The 20,797-nt window shown below is 60.2% G+C and overlaps 1 protein-coding gene across 2 annotated transcripts in view; it reads right to left on the bottom strand.

Annotated features, from left to right (window-relative positions):
* Window positions 1–5,729: 5,729 nt before the first annotated feature.
* Window positions 5,730–20,797, bottom strand: part of MAD1L1 (mitotic arrest deficient 1 like 1) — a 241,682-nt gene continuing 226,614 nt past the window's right edge. For both annotated transcript variants that reach the window (XM_040267386.1, XM_040267396.1), the window contains one exon: window positions 5,730–10,641. In XM_040267386.1, the coding sequence (XP_040123320.1) occupies window positions 10,483–10,641 (159 nt within the window). In that variant the 3' untranslated portion in view covers window positions 5,730–10,482. The remainder of the gene's footprint in view (window positions 10,642–20,797) is intronic.

Genomic DNA, 20,797 nt, shown 5'->3' with positions numbered 1-20,797 from the left:
AGAGAGCGCTCGTCAGGATGAAGCGGGCAAAGAGGCCGGACACCCGGGGCCTGGACTAAAGCCGAGTCCGGGTGCCCAGGACCTGTAGGCGTCAGTGATGTCCCAATAAAGTGGCCAAACCAGGGAGCTGCCGCCTCTGGGGAACGAGGAGGCGGCTGGCCGAGAAGGGGAAGCAGGGAGGTTCTGGAACCACACCGACTCTGCGTGCTCTGGGGCTTCACACGTGTACACAGTCGTCACTGAAGGGTGATGTTTCAGGGGCGAATCTGACTTTGGAGAAAAGACACTGCGGTCACGGAGGGAACCTGGTTAACCTCGCAGACGCGGAACCATCCGGCGAGAAGGGTACCAGCGTCTGTGCTTTACTCTCAAGCGCATCCAGAAGGGCGGACAGCTGGAACGGTGGATGCGTAGAGATGTCGCAGACCAAAGCCCGTAAAGTGTTAATGGCAGAATCGGGGCGGTGAGTGTAGCGTTTACCGTACAACCCTTTCATCTCCGCTAAACGCTTCTCCATAAGAAGAAGCTGGGAAAAGGAACCCCTGGCAGCAACGTGGTCGGGCGTGTTAAACTCCAGACTGCGCGGAAGCCAGACACCGAGGAACGCCGCTCAAGTTCAGGAGCAGGCAAGCTGGCGGCAGGCGTGGGAGGTCACTTCGGGGGGTCGGGGGCCACGACTGGGAGCGGGCCCGTGATGGTTTCTGATGTCCTGGCAGCGTTTCGTGGGGGCCTGGAAACCCAGACAATTCAGTGAATTTACTGAGAACTCCTTTCGGCATCCTTATTCGTACTTGTTATGCTTCAGTAAAAATGTCCATGACAAAATCCCCCAGGGAAAGGGGGAGAGACTGGAACTCTCTGTTCCTGAAGAAAGGCTCTGCAATTGTGGCTGTCCATGTACAGCCCCATGTTACGTAACGTGTGAATCTGTGTGACTATGTACAGTAGGTAATGAACACACGCAAAAGTTTATTCAGTGTGTAAGAAAAAACATACACGCAGCAGAAAGAAATATTCTCTTTTAAGAAACCAAAAGCTTACGACAAGAACACAGAAGGCCCCTTATGGCCCCTTCCATCCCCTGACCTTGCTGTGTGAGTTCAGTAATTAAGACACTTGGGCAATAACCCTGCGATAGACTTTGTGAGCCGGGAGAAGACGCGAAGCCCAGGAGTAGGCCGACTGGCTCATGGGACCCGGTTTATGACAGCAGAGGCGGGGGGGGGACCGCGCGCGAGAGCAGACCATTTAACAAGCGCTACCGGGACAATTAGTTATTCATGCGGAAAAAATGAAATTGGATTTCTGTCTCAAGCCATAAATAAAACTCAGCTGTGGAAGACAAAGTGGGGGATTACCTTCCCGACCTCACCTAGGCGGGGAGCCTGCTGAAGCAAGACACAGACACGCCGGGCGCCGGAGAGCAGCTTGATAAACGCAGCTGCGCTGACACGAGGGCCCTGCTCATCAGGACCAGAGGCGATGAAAGCCAGCAGCGTGTGGGAGGGGGCTGCCGGACACACACCAGCAAGGGGGTAGCGTCAGGGCGTAAAAACTGGTAAGGGAAAGAGCCACAGAAAAACAGGAGGGACGGAAGCCAGCTTCTCAGCGACAGGCACCGGCAAGAATGCCCACTCCTCTGCCAGCTGGAGGAAACGCGAGTGAAGACCCCCAAGCTGCCACACATGTGGGACCACCGCTGGGGATGCGGTGGTCCTGCTGGTGGAATGCAAATGTCTCCAGGCTCTTTGGAAAATAATTAGGCTTCATCTTGTAAACTGAGCGTTTGCAGACGCCATGACCCCGCAACTCCACTTCTCGTTAAATTCTGAAGAAATGTTTGCTTCTGAGCCCAAGGAGACGAGCTGGCTTGTTCACAGCACGTTGCTTTTAGAAGCAAAACACTGGCAACGGTCCAAACGTCCGTTTGACGGGTGAATGGAAAAGTACATTTTCGGGGTGTATTTATGCAATGGAATTTTACAGACAATGCAGACGAACCTTAGAAACACTGTGTCGAGTGGGGAAAGCTGCGTCGATCACCAGGAGGCACGAGGGCAAGCAACTCCAAACCACACGTGCAGCGACGTGAGCGGCGACAGAGCGAGCCGACGGGTGCGCTCCAAACCCAGGGTGCAGGGGAGGGGGCTGGGGCGCTTCCCAGCATCATCGTGAGTATGTGGGGCGGGGTCCCCGAGGTGCACACCCCACAACCTATTTCCTGGCCTGTGTCACAAACTGCATGGCCAAATTAATGACACACACAAGCGGAACCGTGCACACACCGGGCATCGTGATTACCACGCGCCTCGCGCGTTCACTTTCCAGAGGAATGGTTAATGCTCGTTCAGTGTAAGACTGAAGGCGGGAGAAGGGCTGACAGAGGACGAGATGGTTGGGTGGCATCACCCACTCGATGGACAGGAGTCTGACCAAGCTCCGGGAGCTGGCGATGGACGGGGAAGCCTGGTCGCCGCGGTCCACGGGGTCACAAAGAGTTGGAGGTGGCTGAGCGACTGGACTGAGCGTTAATACACAGACTTATAGAACACGTGGCCCCACCTAAGCCAACCTGAGTGCTTACTGCTGCCGTTCCCTGGGGAGTCCAGTTTGCCGGGCCTCTGGGGAGGACTCTCAGGCGGGCGGGCTTTCTGAGCACCAGCAACCTGGGGGTGTTTGTTTTGCTTTACGGTACAAAACCCCACTCCGGGTGAACTCGAACTCCCAGCTCAGAACCGTCCTCCTCTCGAGCCCTGGGTTTGATCTGCTGCCTCCTGGCATCGGGTCTCCCCCCATGGGGCTCACCTTCTGGCCTAGGTGCTCCAGAAAACTGTGGGTGTGGGTTCCGCCTGGGAGCCGGCCGTGTCCCCATGACGGCCAGGACGTCCCCTCACCCCCAGGGTCTCCCCCAAGGGGCCCTCACCCGGGCCCCTCAGGGCCTCGCTGCCTGTTCCGGGTCTCCCCTCCCGCCTCCAGCAGCGTCCCTGACCTGCTCCTGCTTTTCGACGTCTGGAAGCCCGACCTCTCCCAGCCCTTCTACAGCCCCTCCTGTCCCCGTTGAGCAGCAGGCTGCCTGCGACTGGGGTCCTGAAGCTAGAAGGGCGCTCCCGGGAGCCCCCGGAGGGCCGAGCTCCAGCGCCGCCCACGGAGGAGCCTGTCCTGTCCCGGCTCCGCCCTTCGTAGGTGGCCAGGGACCAACTAGCAATCTATTAAGCATCTTTCCCTAAATATTTAAACACTCATGCAATTAATGAATCCCCATTAAAAAATTAACCAAGAAAGCTTGCCAGATATTTAGGTATTGATTATAAACTTTAATCAAACGTGTCTAAATGTTTAATGAAAGCCAGACGCTAAATATACAGACCTGCTTAGCCTGCTTCGTGCGCCTTCCTAACTAGCTAAGCCCTACCGCGGTGGGCTGAACGACCCCAGACGCGCACGTCCTCACCCACACAGGCCTTCGGGGGGCGGCCGAGGTGAAGCAGCTCCCGCGGGCGGGGGGCCCGGCCTTCCGAGAAGCTGGGGGACACAGAAGCCGGGCAGCCTCAACCAGCCCCGCCAGCACCAGCGTCTGCTTGAGCCGCGCCGTCTGCGGGGTGTTGCTACGGCGCAAGGGCTTCAGAGCGGGGGGGGGGGGGGGCTTGGGGGGCGGTGGGCGCACGGCGCGCGCCGCAAGCCGAGAGCCGGGCAGGAAGGAGGGAGCCCGCGGTGCGCCCACGCGGCTCCCGGCCTGCCCGCGGCCCTGCCTGCGGTCACTCGCGCCCGTCCGAGTCCTCCGCGCGCCCCCGCGGCCTCGCGGCAGTCGGGGCTTTTGCAGGCCGCTGCTGGCGCGTGTCCACCACCCCCCGAAGCGGGATGCGGGCATGACTGGGCCCCCGTCACCAGGGACTACCTGCTGCCTCGCCGCACGTCGTCGTCTGCGGGCTGGGCCCTGGCTCCTGTCCGGCGTCATCCGTCCCGAGGGACGCGCGGGCACGCGGCTGCGGCGGAAGTGCGCGGAGGTGCCGCCCGGCGGGCGAGGAGGCCGAGGGGCGCGCGCACTGACGGCCCACGCAGCACGCTACGCACACCGCGCACGCACACGTGTACCAGGCACGCACACCGTGCGCGCAGACATGTACACCGTGCGGACACACGCACCGCACACTTCCTATGCATACACGCACCGTGCGCACGCACGCACACGCACTCCAAGCATGCACACCGCGCACGCACACACACTCCAAGCACGCACACGCACTCCGCGCACGCACACGCACTCCAAGCACGCACACCGCGCAGGCACACGCACTCCGCGCACGCACACGCACTCCAAGCATGCACACGCACTCCAAGCACACACACCGCGCAGGCACGCACACGCCCTCCAAGCACGCACACCGCGCACGCACACGCCCTCCAAGCACGCACACGCACGCCTGCGGGGGCGGGCCAGAAGACAGCTGTCAGCCTTGTACAGGGACTGCCTCTGGGTGATGGGTAGTGACTTTCACTTTCTTCCCAGACTTTCCCACATTCTCCAAATATTTTACAATGACTGGTTGTGAATGTTACGAGAAAAAGAAAACACTCAGATGTGTGTGTTTTTAAGTAAAACCTACCAGCTACGTCTTCAGGGTGGCTGCTGTGAAGGCCGTGGGCCGGACCCACGCGCGGACCTCTGGTCTCGGGACACGTGGCGCCAGGAAGTGGCTCAGCGGCGGGTCCTGGGCCACCTGCCCGGCCAGGTTGGGCCCCTCTGGGCCCTCCTAGCCTCGGGCCGGCGTGGAAGGGGTTAAGATGCTCCACCAATGCAAATTAGGTTTAATTAATCCTTTTAATCAGTTGCAAATATACCTTCTGAACCCTATTAAAAACATGAATATGCAAATGAAGACCTTTTTTAATTCTCATTTTCAAGGACTTGGTGTTGGGCTTTGATTAAGTGAATTCCCGTTAACAGCCTGTAAACCTGGTGCAAAAGTAAATTTCCATTTTAAGTTTGAAACAAAGGAAAAAGCCACGAAGGCTGCTGGTAATTGAGCTAATTATAGTGCCATACTACAGGCCACACATGGAACCCGCGGGGGGAGGCGCCCTAGGGGCAGCTCTCAGGGGCCCACCGCTGGCTGTGCCGTCGGGCCATTTTCCCCACGTGGAGACTGAGGCTCAGGTAGGGGCAGAGCCTGGAGTCCAGGCCAGGGAGTGTGCGCTGCCAGGGCCTGGTTCATGGGGAAGCGGGGGCGCCCCGGTGGGGAACCCTGAGGGAGCCTGGACCCAGGTGTGCACTGCGATCGTGGGGGTGCCGAGCCCCACGGCCCTGGCGACGTCTCCAGGGGCTCCAGGTGGCCTGCTGGGACATCCACGTTTCTCATCCGTCGGACACCATGGCTCCTTGGCAGTACCGCCAGGTGCCCGGGACCCTCCCCACCCGGGCCCTGTCCGCGGTGCTGGAGAGCCGCGGCGGGGCGGGGCGGGGCGGGGCGGGGCGCAGGACTGGTGGCCTTTGCGTATGCACCACTGAGACCACGGCCGGTTGGAATCCAGGTGGCCTGCAAGGGTAAAGCATGAGCTGGGTTTCCAGAACTCGGTGCCAAGAGACGGTCAAGTGACTCTCACTAATTTATATGTATATATAGAGAGAACTCGTATTTTAAAGTTAACAGGTAACTGACATATTGGTTTCAACGACAGGATGATTCAATGTTTGTATGTACTGCAAAACTAATTTTCATACTGACTCCATGTTGAAATAAAATTTTGGATATATTAGGTTAGATATATTCATCAAAATTTCACCTCCTTTTTAAACGTGGTTACTGAGAATTTCAAATTACATACACACGTGGCTTGCATGTTCTTGCCGTCGTCAGGGTTGCTCTCCGAGTTCTCGAGAGGGCACCGACGCTGACGGAGAGGAAGGTACAGGTGGCATGCATACACTGTAAGCGAGCCAAGCAGCAGGAAATGGCAGGTGGCGGTATCAGGCGCCACAGGAAGGATACAGAGGCCCGGGCACGAATCGGCTCAGGGCCGCCCGCCGCCCCCATAACAACGAACCACGGGCTGGGTGGCTTCGGCATCAGGCGGTTTCCTCGTAGTCCCGGAGGCTGGGCGCCTGAGATCCAGGTGTGGGGCAGGGCCGGCTCCTCCGGAAGCCTCTGTCCTCGGTGTGCCGACGGCCGACTTCTCCTCGAGCCCTCACGTGGTCGTCCCTGGCGGCTCCGTGTCCCCTCCTCTCCTCTCGCAAGGACACCAGCCCTACGGGGTTAGGGCCCAGCCTAAACCCTGGCTTAACTCAGTCGCCTCTGGAAAGGCTGAGTCCCCAAGCAGCCACACTGTGAGGCACAGAGGTAGGAACTCAGCAGATGAATCTGGGGGACAGCTCCGTCCACAAGGGAGGACGAGGTGGCGAGATTCTGGGAAGAAACCCCCGCTGGGCGGATGCTGGGGAGGGGAAGACCAGGGCTGGTGTGTCCAAGACTTGCCATGGAGTCCAGTTCTCAGAAATATTAACCAGTTGGGAAAAACCCCAAACCTTCTGCTCACTCTGGAAAATCTGGGGCCATGAACAGGGTGGGGACTGGAACCACAAGAAAAAGGACTACAGGCAAGAGCTGTTCATTTGGACCTGGAAATTCGTTTTTGTTTGTTTTGGCATTTGCTTGTTTTTAAATGACCAACATGGCTCAGAAGTACGGAAGTTTTGAGAGACGCTGTCGATTTCACTTTAAAATGAGAATCTGGTGTTTCTGTAGGTTATTGCTTTCAATAAAACTCCTTAAGTGTTTTGGAAATAACAACAAAAATCCAGTGAAATACATCAGTCGATGCTTTTATGGAGAATTTCCAAGACAATTGTTAAGTGAGAAAAAAAAAGCCCAAGCTGCAGAACCCAGTTATTCTAAAAGCACAGAGAAGCCCAGTGAGACGGACGCTGCACTGTGTGAGGTGAGGCCGCCGCAGGCGGATGAGCTGGGCGGGGCCGGGGGCTCTTACACTTGACCTTTCTGCTGCCGAGGGTGTTTCTTTACGCACTGCAAGTGCATCAGCGTCGTGCAGCTGAATACACAGAGAACGAGAAGAAAACGGAAACCACAGCAGAGAGGCCACAGGGCGCTGGCCCCCCATGCTGTGTGACCTTGGGTGAGGCCCTGGCCCTCTGGGCCCGAAGCGGGAATTTAAGCAGCTTGGTAAAGCCACCGGTCCTCACCGTGCACGCACGTGCAGGTACACACACGTGACCCAGCCCTCCACGCACAGGGCGCACGTGATGGTCACACGCACACACGTCCACTCACGCAGTCCTGCACGTGGGCCCGTGCACACACCGCTGCCTGTCCTGCTCTGGACCTCTGAGTCACCCCTCTGAGGCTGCCTGGGGACAGACGCCCAGCCCTTCATCTGGCCCTGGCGTCCTGAGGGACGAGGGAAGCAGGCCATGTTTGACCCAGAAGCGGGGGTCGCGAGGGCAGCTGACCCTGCCAGGAGGGTCAGGCCTGAAGGACATACATGTGGCCTGAGGCGGGTTCAGGCCCTTTCCGAACCTCCGCCTCCTCCTTTGATGAGATCCAGCCTGCAGGATCATTGTGGGATGGGAGTCAGCTCACAGGCTGGACAGAGCGTTGCACACTGGGATGTTCCCATCGGAGCGGGGAGGGGAGAGCCTACCAGACTCCAATGGGGTCACATCACACGCTGATTCTGACCCAGCGGGCCCCGGTGTTTCCAACTGCCTCCCGGGTGACGCGCTGGGTGTGGTCCAAACCGGGGTCCTGCTCATCTCCAGAGCTTGAACCAGGCGCACACAGAGAGACAGGGACCACACTGCTTCCTGGTGAGCTGAGCTGGCAGCCCTGATGCCCCGTGCGGGGGGAGGCGGGGTCCCGGGGGTCCCCAGGGGCCCGGCAGGTGGTGCCCTCCTCCTGGGAGCCCAGGGGACGCTGGAAGGAGCCTGGCGCACACCAAACCCCATTCTGTCCTGGCAATTACGGCTTATCGCTGCTGCACTAATCCCTTAAAATTAGTCATTAGCGGCTTAACAACCCCTTGGCATCGGTGCCCACTAACGAGCTGGTGGCCGAGGGGGTCTGCCAGAACCAAACCCTTCTGGAGTCCGGCTCTCCACGTGAGTGCGCTTGGAGCCCCTGGCCAGCGGTGGAGCCGGGAGTGGGCAAGCTTGGTGGCTGGTGACCCGGTTGACTGGGAGGATACCAGAGGCCTCTGTGCCCTGTCCTGCCCAGACGCATCCCTGGGGGTGGGTCAGCTCCTGCCTCTCTTCAGGGACAGAAGTCTCGTAACTGAGCACAATCATTGTCAACCTGGGGCTGGCCCCAAGCCGATGCTGGGTGGGTGGCCCAGGCCCGGAGTGAGTTTCCCACCTGGAAGTGGCCTCAGGGACCTTCTCACTGTGGACGAAGGTGGGGAGCCGGGGCAGTGGGGAGCCCAAGGCCGGGTGCTCACAGGAGGCTGGACTTGGGAGGCTTAGCTGCCGGGTATGCCCTATCCTGCGGAGACGCAGCCAGTCCTGGTTCCACTGGAAGACACTCTCCCCGGGGCTGGCTCTTGGGCGGTGACAGCAGGCGGGGACGAGTGCTGCCGGGCAACCCAGGGCACGAGGCGCAGGCTGGGGCTGAGCAGGGGGCCCAGCACGAACGTGGCCCCAGCCTCCCAGCCTGACTCACATGCCCCCAGCCCTCCAGCGCCTTTTCTGTCGAGACTGCGGGCGCTTAGCTCTGGTCATGTGATGGAGACCACCGCCCTGGGTGGGGGGTGCCCACCTGGCCTGCACACCCCGTGTTGGCCTGTGGTGACCCCCGGGCACAGGCCAAGCGCCTCAGCCCTGGCCCGCGTTTCGGGACCGTCTGGCCAGCATGACCGGCTTCCTGCCCCTGCCCCACAGAGGAGCCGGCCCTAGTGAGCGCCCTCCACAGGTGGGAACGTGCTGGTGCACACGGGGGCCTCGCGGGGCATTTCAGGGGCTGACAATTGTGCGTCAGGTTCCGACTTGAGCATCTTATTACTGTGGGCGGTGTGTGGTTTCAGCGATTTCACCCGGGAGGGAGGTCAGGCCCAGGCCTCAGCCTCTCCCACGCCTGGGCTCAGCCCAGCTCTCCAGGGAGCTCTCCCTGGGGTGAGGGGAGAGGGCGGGACAGAGTCAGAGCTTGGTCCCCAGAGCCCCGCCGAGGGACCTCGCCCCCTGTGAAGTGGCAGGAAGTCAGCGTCGAGGGCTTGGGGCTCCTGAGGGGAGGCAGGAGGGGGCCCACAGGCCTCAGAACCCCAGCCCAGTTGCCTGAGGAGGGTTGCAGAGCCAAGGGGGGCACTGGGTGCTGTGCTGATGCGTCCGGGGCCCCAGGGAGCCAGGGGTGTGGGGAGCGGAACCCCTTGGATGTCTGCCAGCCTCGCTACACAGGGGCCCCGCCCCCCGACAGCTCAGCAGTGCAGCCTCCGTCCCAGCGCGGTGACCACAGTCGGGTACAAAGCCGTGCTCCCCACCCCCCCGAGCTGGCGCTGGGGCGCCCGGCTGTGCGTGAGGCACCGAGAGTGTCTGACGGGAGGGGAGCGGCATGCCCCAGCTGGACGAGAGTCCAGGTCAGGGCAGCCGGGGGCCCTGGGAAGCCAGTCCACGTGCCAGGCCGCGGCCTTCTCATCCGAGAAGAGGGAATGGCGACCCCCAGGCTGCAGTGTGGCTGGACCAGCTGGGGGCTCCGGATTCCAGCAGGAGGGCCCGGGCCGACCTCACGGTGACCCTGGGCAGGGCCGGGCCGTGTCTGTCCGAGGCACACAGTCAAGGTCTGAGTTCCAGAGCCGACAGTGATGGGCTGGAGCGCAGAGCAGGGTCGGGGGCGGCCCCAGCTCCGCCGGCATCCCCAGCGGTGACCTGGGAACCCGCCATGGGCAGCGCCCGAGGTGAGTGTGTGGTCACGGGCTGGCCCACAGGGCAGAGGGCTCCAGCCCTGGGGCTCAGATGCACACACAGCTGGGGTGCCGAGGGGACCTTTATTTCAAGAGAGCTGGGACTTCGCAGGCGCCCGGGCTCACCTGCCTGGTCTCAGCCAGGCTGGGCTGGAGCAGGCTGCGGTGAGAGGGCACCGTGGGGAGGGGCGGGGAGCTGGCCACAGAACTACCCCCGGCCACCCGCACTGCAGGACTGGGGGTGAGGAGGTGGGCGAGGAGGTGGGCCTGCCCTGCAGAGTGGGCGTGGGCTCAGGGCTCAGGGAGGGGGCTACCCGAGCTGCTTAACCACCCCTAACCCGGCCAGAGGTGCGCCCCTGGGCCCTGAGCTCGGGCAGGGCGCCCGGCGGGGTGCAGGGTGATGCTCAGGAGTCCCCACCAGGCCGGGAGGCTCGAGGCCCCATCGGGGCAGAGGCTGGGCCAGGCCTGGGGGGCAGGGCAGTGGTGGGTGGGGCCTGCCAGCCGGTGGGGGCTAGAACCCCAAGGAGCAGACAGCGGGGCTCCTGCCGGCCGCCCACTCCCCACTCCAAGGCTGGGGGCCAGGGGCTAGGCCAGCGTCTGGCGGCTGAAGAGGTCGAGGGTCAGGGCGCTGAGGAAGGCAGGGATGCTGTCTTGCCTCAGGAGATGCAGCTCGATGAGCCCTGGCACCGTCCGCGAGAACGCCGTCTCCAGCAGCTGCATCTTGGTGCCCGAGGGGCCCGCGGCCTGCAGGGGACACGGAGACGCGTCAGGAGGTGCCGGTCCCGGCAGACACCCCCCCCGCCACCGCCCCGGCAAGGCCCCAGGTCCAGACGCGGACAGGTGGCCTGGCCATTGCCCACGTCCAGGCACGTCCCCGCAGGCGAGGCTGAGCCTCAGGCCTCACAGGCAGGGTCTCACCCCTTCTCCAGGGTCCAGAAGCAGACGGGCGTGTGGATTCCAGCTCGCCAGCTCCGAGATCAGCCCCCGCCCTCATGAGAAGACTCGGAGCTGGGCGTGAGGGCCCTGTGCTGGCCACACACAGTCTGAGGCAGGTCTCACTCACGGGCTGTGCCCGGTGAGGAGGGGGCGGCTGAGGGGCCGTGGAGCAAGGGCCTCCCTCACCCACCGCCCTCGGGCTGGCCACACGGCAAGGGCGGGGTCTCTGTGGGGCCGCCTCTGGTGCCCACCCGCCCAACTGTCCAGGCTCAGATCCTGCCCTTTCTGGCTGTGAGGCTTCAGGCAGGAGTGGAGGGGCTCCCAGCTGAGGGTGTGCTGGGGGTCACCCCCTCCTCGAGGGCTTCCTGCAGGCGGCAGGTGGGGACCAGGCGTCCTGGCGAACCCAAGGGGTTGATTCCTTCCACGCTTCTTTATATAAACGTCAGCTGAAGTTGCGGAAGTGCCAGGAAGGAAGACGGGCCCCCTCTAAACACTGGGCGCCACAGGGCAGGGCCCCCCACACTAGCCTGTCAGCCCCTCACATGGGAGCTCGGAGATGTCTCGGGGCTAGCTGGGGTCACCAGGCAGGTCTGAGCAGAGCCAAGCCCGGGTGCTCAGCTACTGGGGGTGGATGGAGGCCCAAAGGTGCCTGAACCCGCGGGCAGGGCTCACGTGACCGCGCCTTCCCGCGGGCAGCACCCAGGGGCAGGCGGAGGCTGTCTGCTGGGGTCTGGGAGAGCTGGGGGCGCAGGCCTGGGCAGAGGCCATCAAGGATCAGACAGGATCCTGTGGCCTGCAGCCCTGTTCCTCCCGCCAGCGGAGCGGCCACCTGCCCAGCCAGCCCACCTGACCCAGTCAGCTCCACCCCTGCCCAGAGGACGCCGGACGCCACTCCATTTGGAGAATCCGGGGCTGGGATACCCTGGTGACATGTACCCCTCTAGAGACCCCTCCTTCCAAGGCAGCTCCTTCTGACCCCAAACCCGCCTGCCAGCTGAACCCCAGCTCTGCCTCGGTCTGTGGGCTCCCACCCCGCCAATCCCGTAACTGCTGCTGCTGCTGCTAAGTCGCTTCAGTCGTGTCCAACTCTGCGACCCCAGAGACGGCAGCCCCCCAGGCTCCCCCGTCCCTGGGATTCTCCAGGCAAGAACACTGGAGTGGGTTGCCATTTCCTTCTCCAACACATGAAAGTGAAAAGTGAAAGTGAAGTCACTCAGTCATGTCCGACTCTTCGCGACCCCATGGACTGCAGCCCACCAGGCTCCTCCGCCCATGGGATTTTCCAGGCAAGAGTACTGGAGTGGGTTGCCATTGCCTTCTCTGCCTGGGGCCCACGTACACTTCTCCTAGCCGCGGAGACCCTGCAACACGCCCCCACCCAGGCCAGGTGTCTGTTACAGGACCACGTGCAGCACACACCTGCGACTCTTCCAACCAACGAAAAAAAGACAATTGACCCAACGAGAAAGTAGCGGAACGATCTGAACCAACGTTCCCTCAGAACACAGACCAACGGCCACAACGCCGTCTGTCTTCAGGGAAATGCAAGTGGAGCCCTTGTGAGACCTGCCCCAGGCCTGCAGGGACCGTCTAACCCAGGCCGCAAGGACCGTGCTGGTGCGGACGCTGTGCTGACCGCCCGGCGGTTCCTCAGGAGAGAACCCTGACACCCGCGACGCCACTCCTGGGCACGTGCCCAAGAGAAGTGAGAGCACGTCCACACGGGAGCTGGCTGGGGAGCGTCCACGGCAGCAGCGTTCAGCACGACAGCAAGACATGGACGGCCACCAACAAGCAAACAGGCCCACGCTGCGGCCACGGACGGGCCCGATCCAGACGCCGGAGGAGCGAGAGGCGCTCTGTGCACACAGCGACACGGGCGGCTCACGCGGGGAGTGCTCCGCGGGAGCCTCCACGGCGAGGCGTGCGGAGCAGAATGGTCTGGGCAGCACCAGCTCCTCCCAAGACGCCCCACCCTCCCTGGGGTCCCAGGGCCCCCGACGGCCCACACGGGCCTGCGCCGCCTCGGCCTCCGCTGTGCAGGCCCTGCCGAGGGGTAGCCTGTGCCCCCTTGAGCGCCTGCTTGCCTGTGCAGCTCAGGTCCTCTCGGAGCGTCTGTTGCCGACGCGGACAGGCTTCCCTCTAAACACTGGGCGCCACAGGGCAGGGGCCCCTCAAACTAGCTCTCGTCCCCCGCAGAGGCCGTGCCCGCTGCCCTCGCTGCCCTTGGACGCCCCCACAGTCCCCCGAGCGCCGACTCGACCGCGGGCACCTCCTCCCGCCACGCGGCCCCGCCGGGCAGCCGGCCCTGTTCTGCTGCCCACTTAGCCCTGTCAGAGCTCAACACAGACTGTTTTTACACAAAAATACGAGAAACCACTCTGACCTTTACTGAGAAAATCCTTTCATTTCTGCCTTCTGCTCTTGATTCCGAGTCTCCCCTAAATGTCAGAGGGGTGGTTCTCCTGTAGCTGTGGGCCCAGCGCAGGCTGGGGGTGGGTGGAGGGCAGAAGGGCAGCTGCGTCTCCTTGGCCAGGGGCAGGGGCAGACCCCGCCGTCCCTCCTCCCAGACTGGGCCCCCCGGTCTCCCTGCCCCGGGGCAGCCCTTCCGCTCTGACTAAACTGGGCTCCTCCGGGAGCCTCCCCAGGCCCTGGTGGGCTGCAGGCTCCTGACTGCCCTTCACGTGCAGACGTGTCTCGCGGCGTCCACAGTGGGGCCATGTGGGGCCGCTCGCCCAGCCACCAGGCACTCCCTCTGTGCCCGGAGACATAGCGATATCCATGTGCCCTCAGGGCCCGGGGACCTTGGGACAGGTCAGTTGGTGGCCCGCCCCAGGCCCAGCCCGCTGCCCGCCCTCCGAGGTGACGGCCGCCGTGGACACGGTTCTCTGCCAGGGTCAGGCTTTCAGACACTCCTGTCTGCAGAACAGAGCCAGGGCTCCTCCAGCCAGGATCTCACATGCTGCAGGTGCTTTCATGCGCTCCCAGGCTGATCTGGGGTGGCTGCACCGCCAGGGCCCTGCCCCAGGATCCCCCCGCTTCCACGTCTGCGCGGCACTCCCAGCGACAGCGAGGAAGAGGCTGTCAGAAGGGGCGGCGGAGCAGGGATGCCGGCCGGCCGCTCATGGGACCAGGGTGAAAGGTGGTTCACCACGGTTTCCTGCAATCTCCAGGGTTTTTTACTGTGACTGCACATTATATTTGTGATCAGAAAAAACAATACCTAAATTATATCCACGAAAGCCGACAGCTCAGAGAACAGGCAAACACACAGACACACACACACACACACTCCATCCCTAATGCAGACACGTGCTGACGTCCGTGTCACCAGCCCCCAGGCCCGGGCCAGGCAGGACCTGCGGTGGGGACAGGGCATCCGGGGCCAGGCCTCGCCAGACAGCCTGCCCTGGGGCCCTGTGACCACCGTCGGCCTCTGGGGCTGCTGTGAGCATGGCCGGGGACTGAGGGGGGCGACGCCTGGCTGCTTCCCCCAGATCTGAGCTGTCCTCCACCATGGGGGGGGTGCCTCCCGGGATGCCCCCCTGCCCATGAGCGCTCCATGGTAAGAGAGGCGCACACAGCCCCTGGGCTCCCCGAGAACCTGGGTGTGTGGAGCATCCACCCCGGTCCACGCCCGCTGCTCTCCCCTCACCTTGGAGCAAAGGCCTGAGGCCCACATAGACCCCCCAGTCCTCCAAGGGCCTGCGGGCACCGCCTCACCACCCCCGAGGCCCGGCGCCCTCCCTTGTCAGCAGGAGATGCTGTCAACCCCGTGAGGCCGCTGGGCGTGGCTGCCTGAACAGGGCACCCGGGGGCTGGCCATGTGTCTGGGCCCCGGAGGCCCCTGGGAGCCCCAGGCAGATGCTGCTGTGCGTGAACAGAGAGGCCGTGGAGGCAAGTGGGTCAGGACAGCTTGGCCAGGAGCTGAGCGCACTGTCCCGGCACCAAGTTCCAGGGAACGAACGGAAGCTGGCGAGGAAGCATGTCCAGCACGCGGAAAATAGCTCACCCAATTATCCCCACTTAATTGTACTGAAAAGCATCTAAATACTGCATGTTCTAATTATACCAGCGTTATTGGAATTCACCGTCCCCGGCGAGGGGTGACCTTTCCCAAGAGCGATTGTTGGGGGGGGCAAGGCCAGGCACCCCAACAGTTGCAGACCGATTTCAAACCCACAATTATTATTATTATTCTATTTATACAGCCCTCCATCTCAGATGCTCCGTTTTAGACCACACGCAGCTGTTCCTGCAGCCTCACGAGGGGGAGGGTGCACACGGGGCGGCAAGGCCCCGGGAGGTCACATCCAGGAGCCCCGCCCCGCACAGGCGGGCGCCCAGGCCGCCTCCTGGTCCCAGCGGTCGGGGGCAGAGGCGGGTAAGGGGGGGCAGGCAGGCAGAGGCAAGTCAGGCAGGCATCGCAGGGCTGACCGCATCCTTCCCCTGCTCTCAACGGGCAGAGAGGACCCTGGAGGCCCGGCTCCCCTGGCCCGGGCCCCAGTTCCGGAAGAGCCTGGGTCCCTCCGTCTCTGCCGTCAAGTGGGCTGGACCGCCTGCCCCCCCAGCCCTCATCCAGGAGGCCTGCCCCTCCTCGCCTCCCCATTCAGACAGCCTGAGAGTGGCTGAGGAGCCCACGGGGCCGTCTGAGGGGCAGGGTGCTTGGGGGACGGCTCTGATGGAGAGGCGGGAGCTGGGGTCTCCACGCGGGCCACTCTGCTAGGCGCTGCTTGATGGCGGGCTCTGTGCTAGACTTCCCTGTTTTAGGGGAGGGTTGCGGGTGGGCTCAGATGCTAACACCAGTCCAAACACTCAGCTCTGGGAGAAAGAGGGAGACTACTCGCCAGCTTGAAACAACCAGAAAGACAAGACACAGAAACGCAAGGACACTTGTAGGTCCTGGGAGGTGAGGGGGTGGAGGGGCGGCCCCGGGAGACGGGAGGGGAGCCCGGGACAGCCCCGTCCTCCCAAGATGCTTTCTGGGCACAGGGGGACACTCTGAGCAGAGGGTCAGCTGAGAGCTCGGGAGACCCGGGGGTCAGAGGGTGCAGGGCAGCGCGCCTGAGACGGGAGCCACGGCTGGAAGCAGGACCAAGCAGACTGTCCCTGAGCACTTCGCAGGGAGCCGATCAGCACACGAGCAGGAAAGCGCCCGAGAGCAGGAAAAGTCCCCACAGTGGTTCAGAGCAGACATCGCCACCGCCGCCCCCCGGCCACGCCAGGAGAGCGCCACAGGGCATAAGGCGGTCTCCCCTCAGGACCAGCAGTCACCCTTGACCACCCGCTGCTCTGGTCCCGCCCAGAAGGCTTTTTCTGCTGCGCCACTTGGCATGCAGGATTTTAATTTCCCTGACTGAACCCACATGCCCTGCGGTGGAAGCATGGAATCTTAACCACTGGATCACCAGGGCCATCCCTGGCTCACACATCTTAAACCAAGACCTGAAAGACTCTGTTTCCAAGTAAGTTTATGACCAACCTAGACAGCATACTGAAAAGCAGAGACTTGACTTTGCCAACAAAGGTCCGTCTAGTCAAGGCTACGGTTTTTCCAGTGGTGATGTATGGATGTGAGAGTTGGACTGTGAAGAAGGCTGAGCGCCAAAGAATTGATGCTTTTGAACTGTGGTGTTGGAGAAGACTCTTGAGAGTCCCTTGGACTGCAAGGAGATCCAACCAGTCCATTCTGAAGGAGATCAGTCCTGGGATTTCTTTGGAAGGAAAGATGCTAAAGCTGAAGCTCCAGTACTTTGGCCACCTGATGCGAAGAGTTGACTCATTGGAAAAGACTCTGATGCTGGGAGGGATTGGGGGCAGGAGGAGAAGGGGATGACAGAGGATGAGATGGCTGGATGGCATCACTGACTCGATGGACGCGAGTCTGAGCGAACTCCGGGAGTTGGTGATGGACAGGGAGGCCTGGCGTGCTGCGATTAATGGGGTCGCAAAGAGTCGGACACGACTGAGCGACTGAACTGAACTGAACTGAACAGTGCTTCTGAGCAAAGCCTGGGTGGGAGCAGTGACAGGAAGACAAAAACACCCAGCCCCCAACAGGGGGAAATTCACCACCCATCAAAGATGACAGGCTGTGCAAAATCCAGAAGAACGTGATTCACGGTGAAGAGAAAAAGCAGTCAATGGAAACTCATCCAGAACCGCCACTGACGCTAGAATCAGCAGGTGATGAAGCAGCAGCTGTCGCAACCTTGCTCCACGTGTTCAGAAAGCTGATGACATAAAAGGTACAAACTGGGCTTCTGCAGGTGAATCTACAGCGCTTGGGACGAGTGTCCTGGGGGGTTAATGGCAGACTGGATGTCGTGGAAAAAAGTCCAGTGAACTTGCAAATGTAGCAACAGAGACCGATCAGAACGGAAAAAAAAGCACGTGCGCGAGCGGGCCGCGGTGCCCTTGAGGGACGCACCACCGGGCCATGCTGCTGGAGAGGCCCACATGAGCGCAGCCTGTCTTCAGAAAGGCTCCCAGTGACCCCGCCTCCAGGTATTTGCATCCTATGCAACCGATAGAAGAATGAGAAAAAAGATACTCCACCCTAGCAGAAGCTGAAAGCTGGAGTGACCGCGTTAATACCAAACAAAGCAGATTTCAGAGCAAAGAATATTACCGAGGAAAACGGCCATTTGAAAACAATAAAGGGATTCATTTACACATGAAATAAAAGCCACCAGAAACGCAAGGAAGGACAGACAAATCTAACACCTCTGTCCACTGACAGGAGAGGAAAGCAGGGAACAAGCACAGATTCAGAAGCTCTGCCGAGCCTACCAAAAACTGCCTCACGTACTTACAGCATTCCTGCAGAATACAAATTATCTTAAGTATGACGTACTTAGACAACATTCTGAACCCTAACACAGATTTAAACAAATTTAAAAATAAGGTATCAGCATTTGTAGAGTGCTGGTAAAGCAAGCCTCAGGGGGAGACGTGTAGCACCAAGCGTCTACATCAGAAAAGAGAACGGAGTCAAATAGAGGCTTTAGCTTCACAGGGAGTTCAGTGGATAAGACTCCACACTTCCACCGCGGGGGGCAAGTGTTTGATTCCTGGTTGGGGAACTAAGATCCTGCAAGCCGTGGGGCACAGCCAAGAAAACATTTTTTTAAAAAAACAATAAACTATAATAAAAAGGGCAAAGTCGACACAAAGTAAGCAGAAGAAAGGGAAAAAAGATCAAAGCAAAAATCAGTGAAGTAGAAAAAGCATTAGAAAACAATGAAACCCAAAGTGACTTTTTCAGAACATTAATAAAGTTGATAAACTGGTCAGACGAATCAGGAATAAAAGAAGACACAAACTGCTATTAATAGTATCATGAATAGGCGGGATGACAGCACTAGGAATTCTACAGATTTTCAAAAGGACAGTAAGAAAACGTTATAAACAACTTTTTGCCAATAAATACAACCGACACCAAATGGATAAAGTTTTCTGAAGATACCAAATGCCCAAAGCTCACCACGAAGGAAGGGGATAACCTGAGCAGCCCTGCCTCCTCTCACGGAAATGAGCTCGCAGTGAAAGCCTTCTCGCACAGAAGGCTCCAAGGCGGGGTGGCTCTCCTGCTGCCGCTGACAAGTCGCTTCAGGCGTGTCCGACTCTGTGCGACCCTGTAGACGGCAGCCCACCAGGCTCCCCCGTCCCTGGGATTCTCCAGGCAAGAACACTGGAGTGGGCTGCCATTTCCTTCTCCAATGCATCGAAGTGAAAAGTGAAAGTGAAGTCGCTCAGTCGTGTCCGACTCCTAGCGACCCCGTGGACTGCAGCCCACCAGGCTCCTCCATCCATGGGATTTTCCAGGCAAGAGGCCTGGAGTGGGGTGCCATTGCCTTCTCGGGGCTCTGCTGCTAAATTCTATCAAATATTTAAGGAACAAACTATACCAGCTCTACATAAAGTGTTTACAGAAATGGAAGAGGAGAAATGCTCTCCAGCTCACCCAATGAGTCACGTGTCACCAAGCCACGGTCGGATGACGGCATCACGAAGGAGAAAGCGCAGTCCGATAATCCTCAGGAACACAGACGCAGAAATTCTGAGCAAAGCAGGAAGCAATACACGTCCGATAACACAGGTACTAAGGGTAATACAAGTCTGTCTCAGGAGGCATTCCCAGGCTGAGACGGTAAAGAATCCACCCGCCAAGCAGGAGATCCAGGAGACCCGGGTTCGATCTCTGGGTCGGGAAGATCCCTGGAGAAGGAAATGGCAGCTCACTGCAGTCCTCTTGCCTGGGAAATCCCACGGACAGAGGAGCCGGGGGCTACAGTCCATGGGGTCGGACAGGACTGAGTTCACGCACCACACTGCTCTGCCGGGAATGCAAGGCTGGTTTACTGCTATAAAGAGTAATTCAACATATTAACAAAGTAAAGAAAAAAACCCACGATATCTCAATAGATGCAGAGAAAGCATCTGACCACACCCAACACGGGTTCCTCAAGAACATTCCTCCATGGATGAGACCAGGCCGGCCCGTCCTCAGCCTGATAACGGGCATCTCCAACTGCCCCCACGGCTGACGCTACACTCAGTGGCTCCAGCTGAACGCGTCCTTTCAGGGTGAATATGGGACAGGAAAGCTCCCGCTCCCACTCGACACCACTGTGGGGGTCCCGGCCAGAGACACAAGGCGGGAAAAAGAGGCAGAAGCAGCCATCAGTGCTCACAGATCCCACCACCGTCTCTGCAGGACATACCACACAAGAGGGCGAAAGGCTACTAGAGCTCATGCGCGAGTTCAGCAAGGCTGCAAAACAAAAGGTCCCTTTTATAAAAACGAACTATTTGTATATACTAGCAACAAAGCGAAATTAAAAGTAAAACCCAGTTTATAACAGCATCAGAACACGAAACACTTAGAGGTAAACCCAACACAAAGACATGAGACTGTGCCCTGGACACAGGAAGACAGAGAGGCTGCTCTCGGGCTGAAGCCGCGGGGCAGTTCTCCCCCAGCTGCAGAGCGGTCCTAACTGCACCTCAGCAGGCTTCCCCTGGAGAGGTCGACAAGCTGGGTCTAAAACGAATATGGAAATGCCGAGAACCAGAACCCCCCAAACTGCAGAAGAACAAAACTGGAGGCCAAGACCGAGCCTTGAAGACGGCAGAGGAAAGAGGAGCTGGCTCACCACCACGGCCCCTCGGCCTCTCCTGACCCCGCTCCTCCCAGCCGCCTGCCCGTCCCAGACACACACACACAGACACTCACTCTCTTGTACACACACTTTTGCACTCTTGTATACACACACTTTCCCGCACACTCTCCCTCTCGCACACTCACACACACTCTTGCACACACACACAATACTTACAATCTCTTGTATACAAACATACATGCTCTCTCTCGCACACACACACACACACCCTGCAGTCCTGATGCAGACATGCCAGGAGCCTCCTTGCCGCCTCTACGTGGACCCTGACACTTGTGCGACGCTCTCCTGTTTTCACGCCGGGCTGTACAAGCGTGTCCGGCACAAACATCCGACACGATGACCCAGCAGCCACAGTCTCCCTCCATCAACACAGCATCGTGGACGGGAGGAGAGGGCTCTCTCCTCTCACCCGAGATGCCTCCTCTGCTACTACCGCTGGACGCGGACACACGGACGGTGGGACCGGGCCTGACTGCGAGGGCATGCCCACCGCAGGACGAGGCCTCCATGTTTGGAACAGGTGACCAGCCTAGGAAGCCTGCCCGGCCGGCGCTGGGAGAACCACAGGTACACGGGTGACATCCGGAGGCCCCGCCGAGCCCATGTGCGCGGGCCGGATCCGACCACCCCTCACCCCGCACCAGACCGTCTGCACCGGCCTTGTTTTCCATCTCTGGCAGGGATGAGGATCTGATCTCCAAACAGAATTTTCTCTCTTCCTTTTTAATTAGTACTTGGTAACATCACCAAGCTGTGAGTTTATGGCTTTGTAGATCTTG

This window comes from Oryx dammah, unplaced genomic scaffold (assembly GCF_014754425.2).
Source record: "Oryx dammah isolate SB20612 unplaced genomic scaffold, SCBI_Odam_1.1 HiC_scaffold_2, whole genome shotgun sequence".
Classification (NCBI taxonomy): Eukaryota; Metazoa; Chordata; class Mammalia; order Artiodactyla; family Bovidae; genus Oryx; species Oryx dammah.
This window is presented reverse-complemented; position numbering and strand designations above follow the sequence as displayed.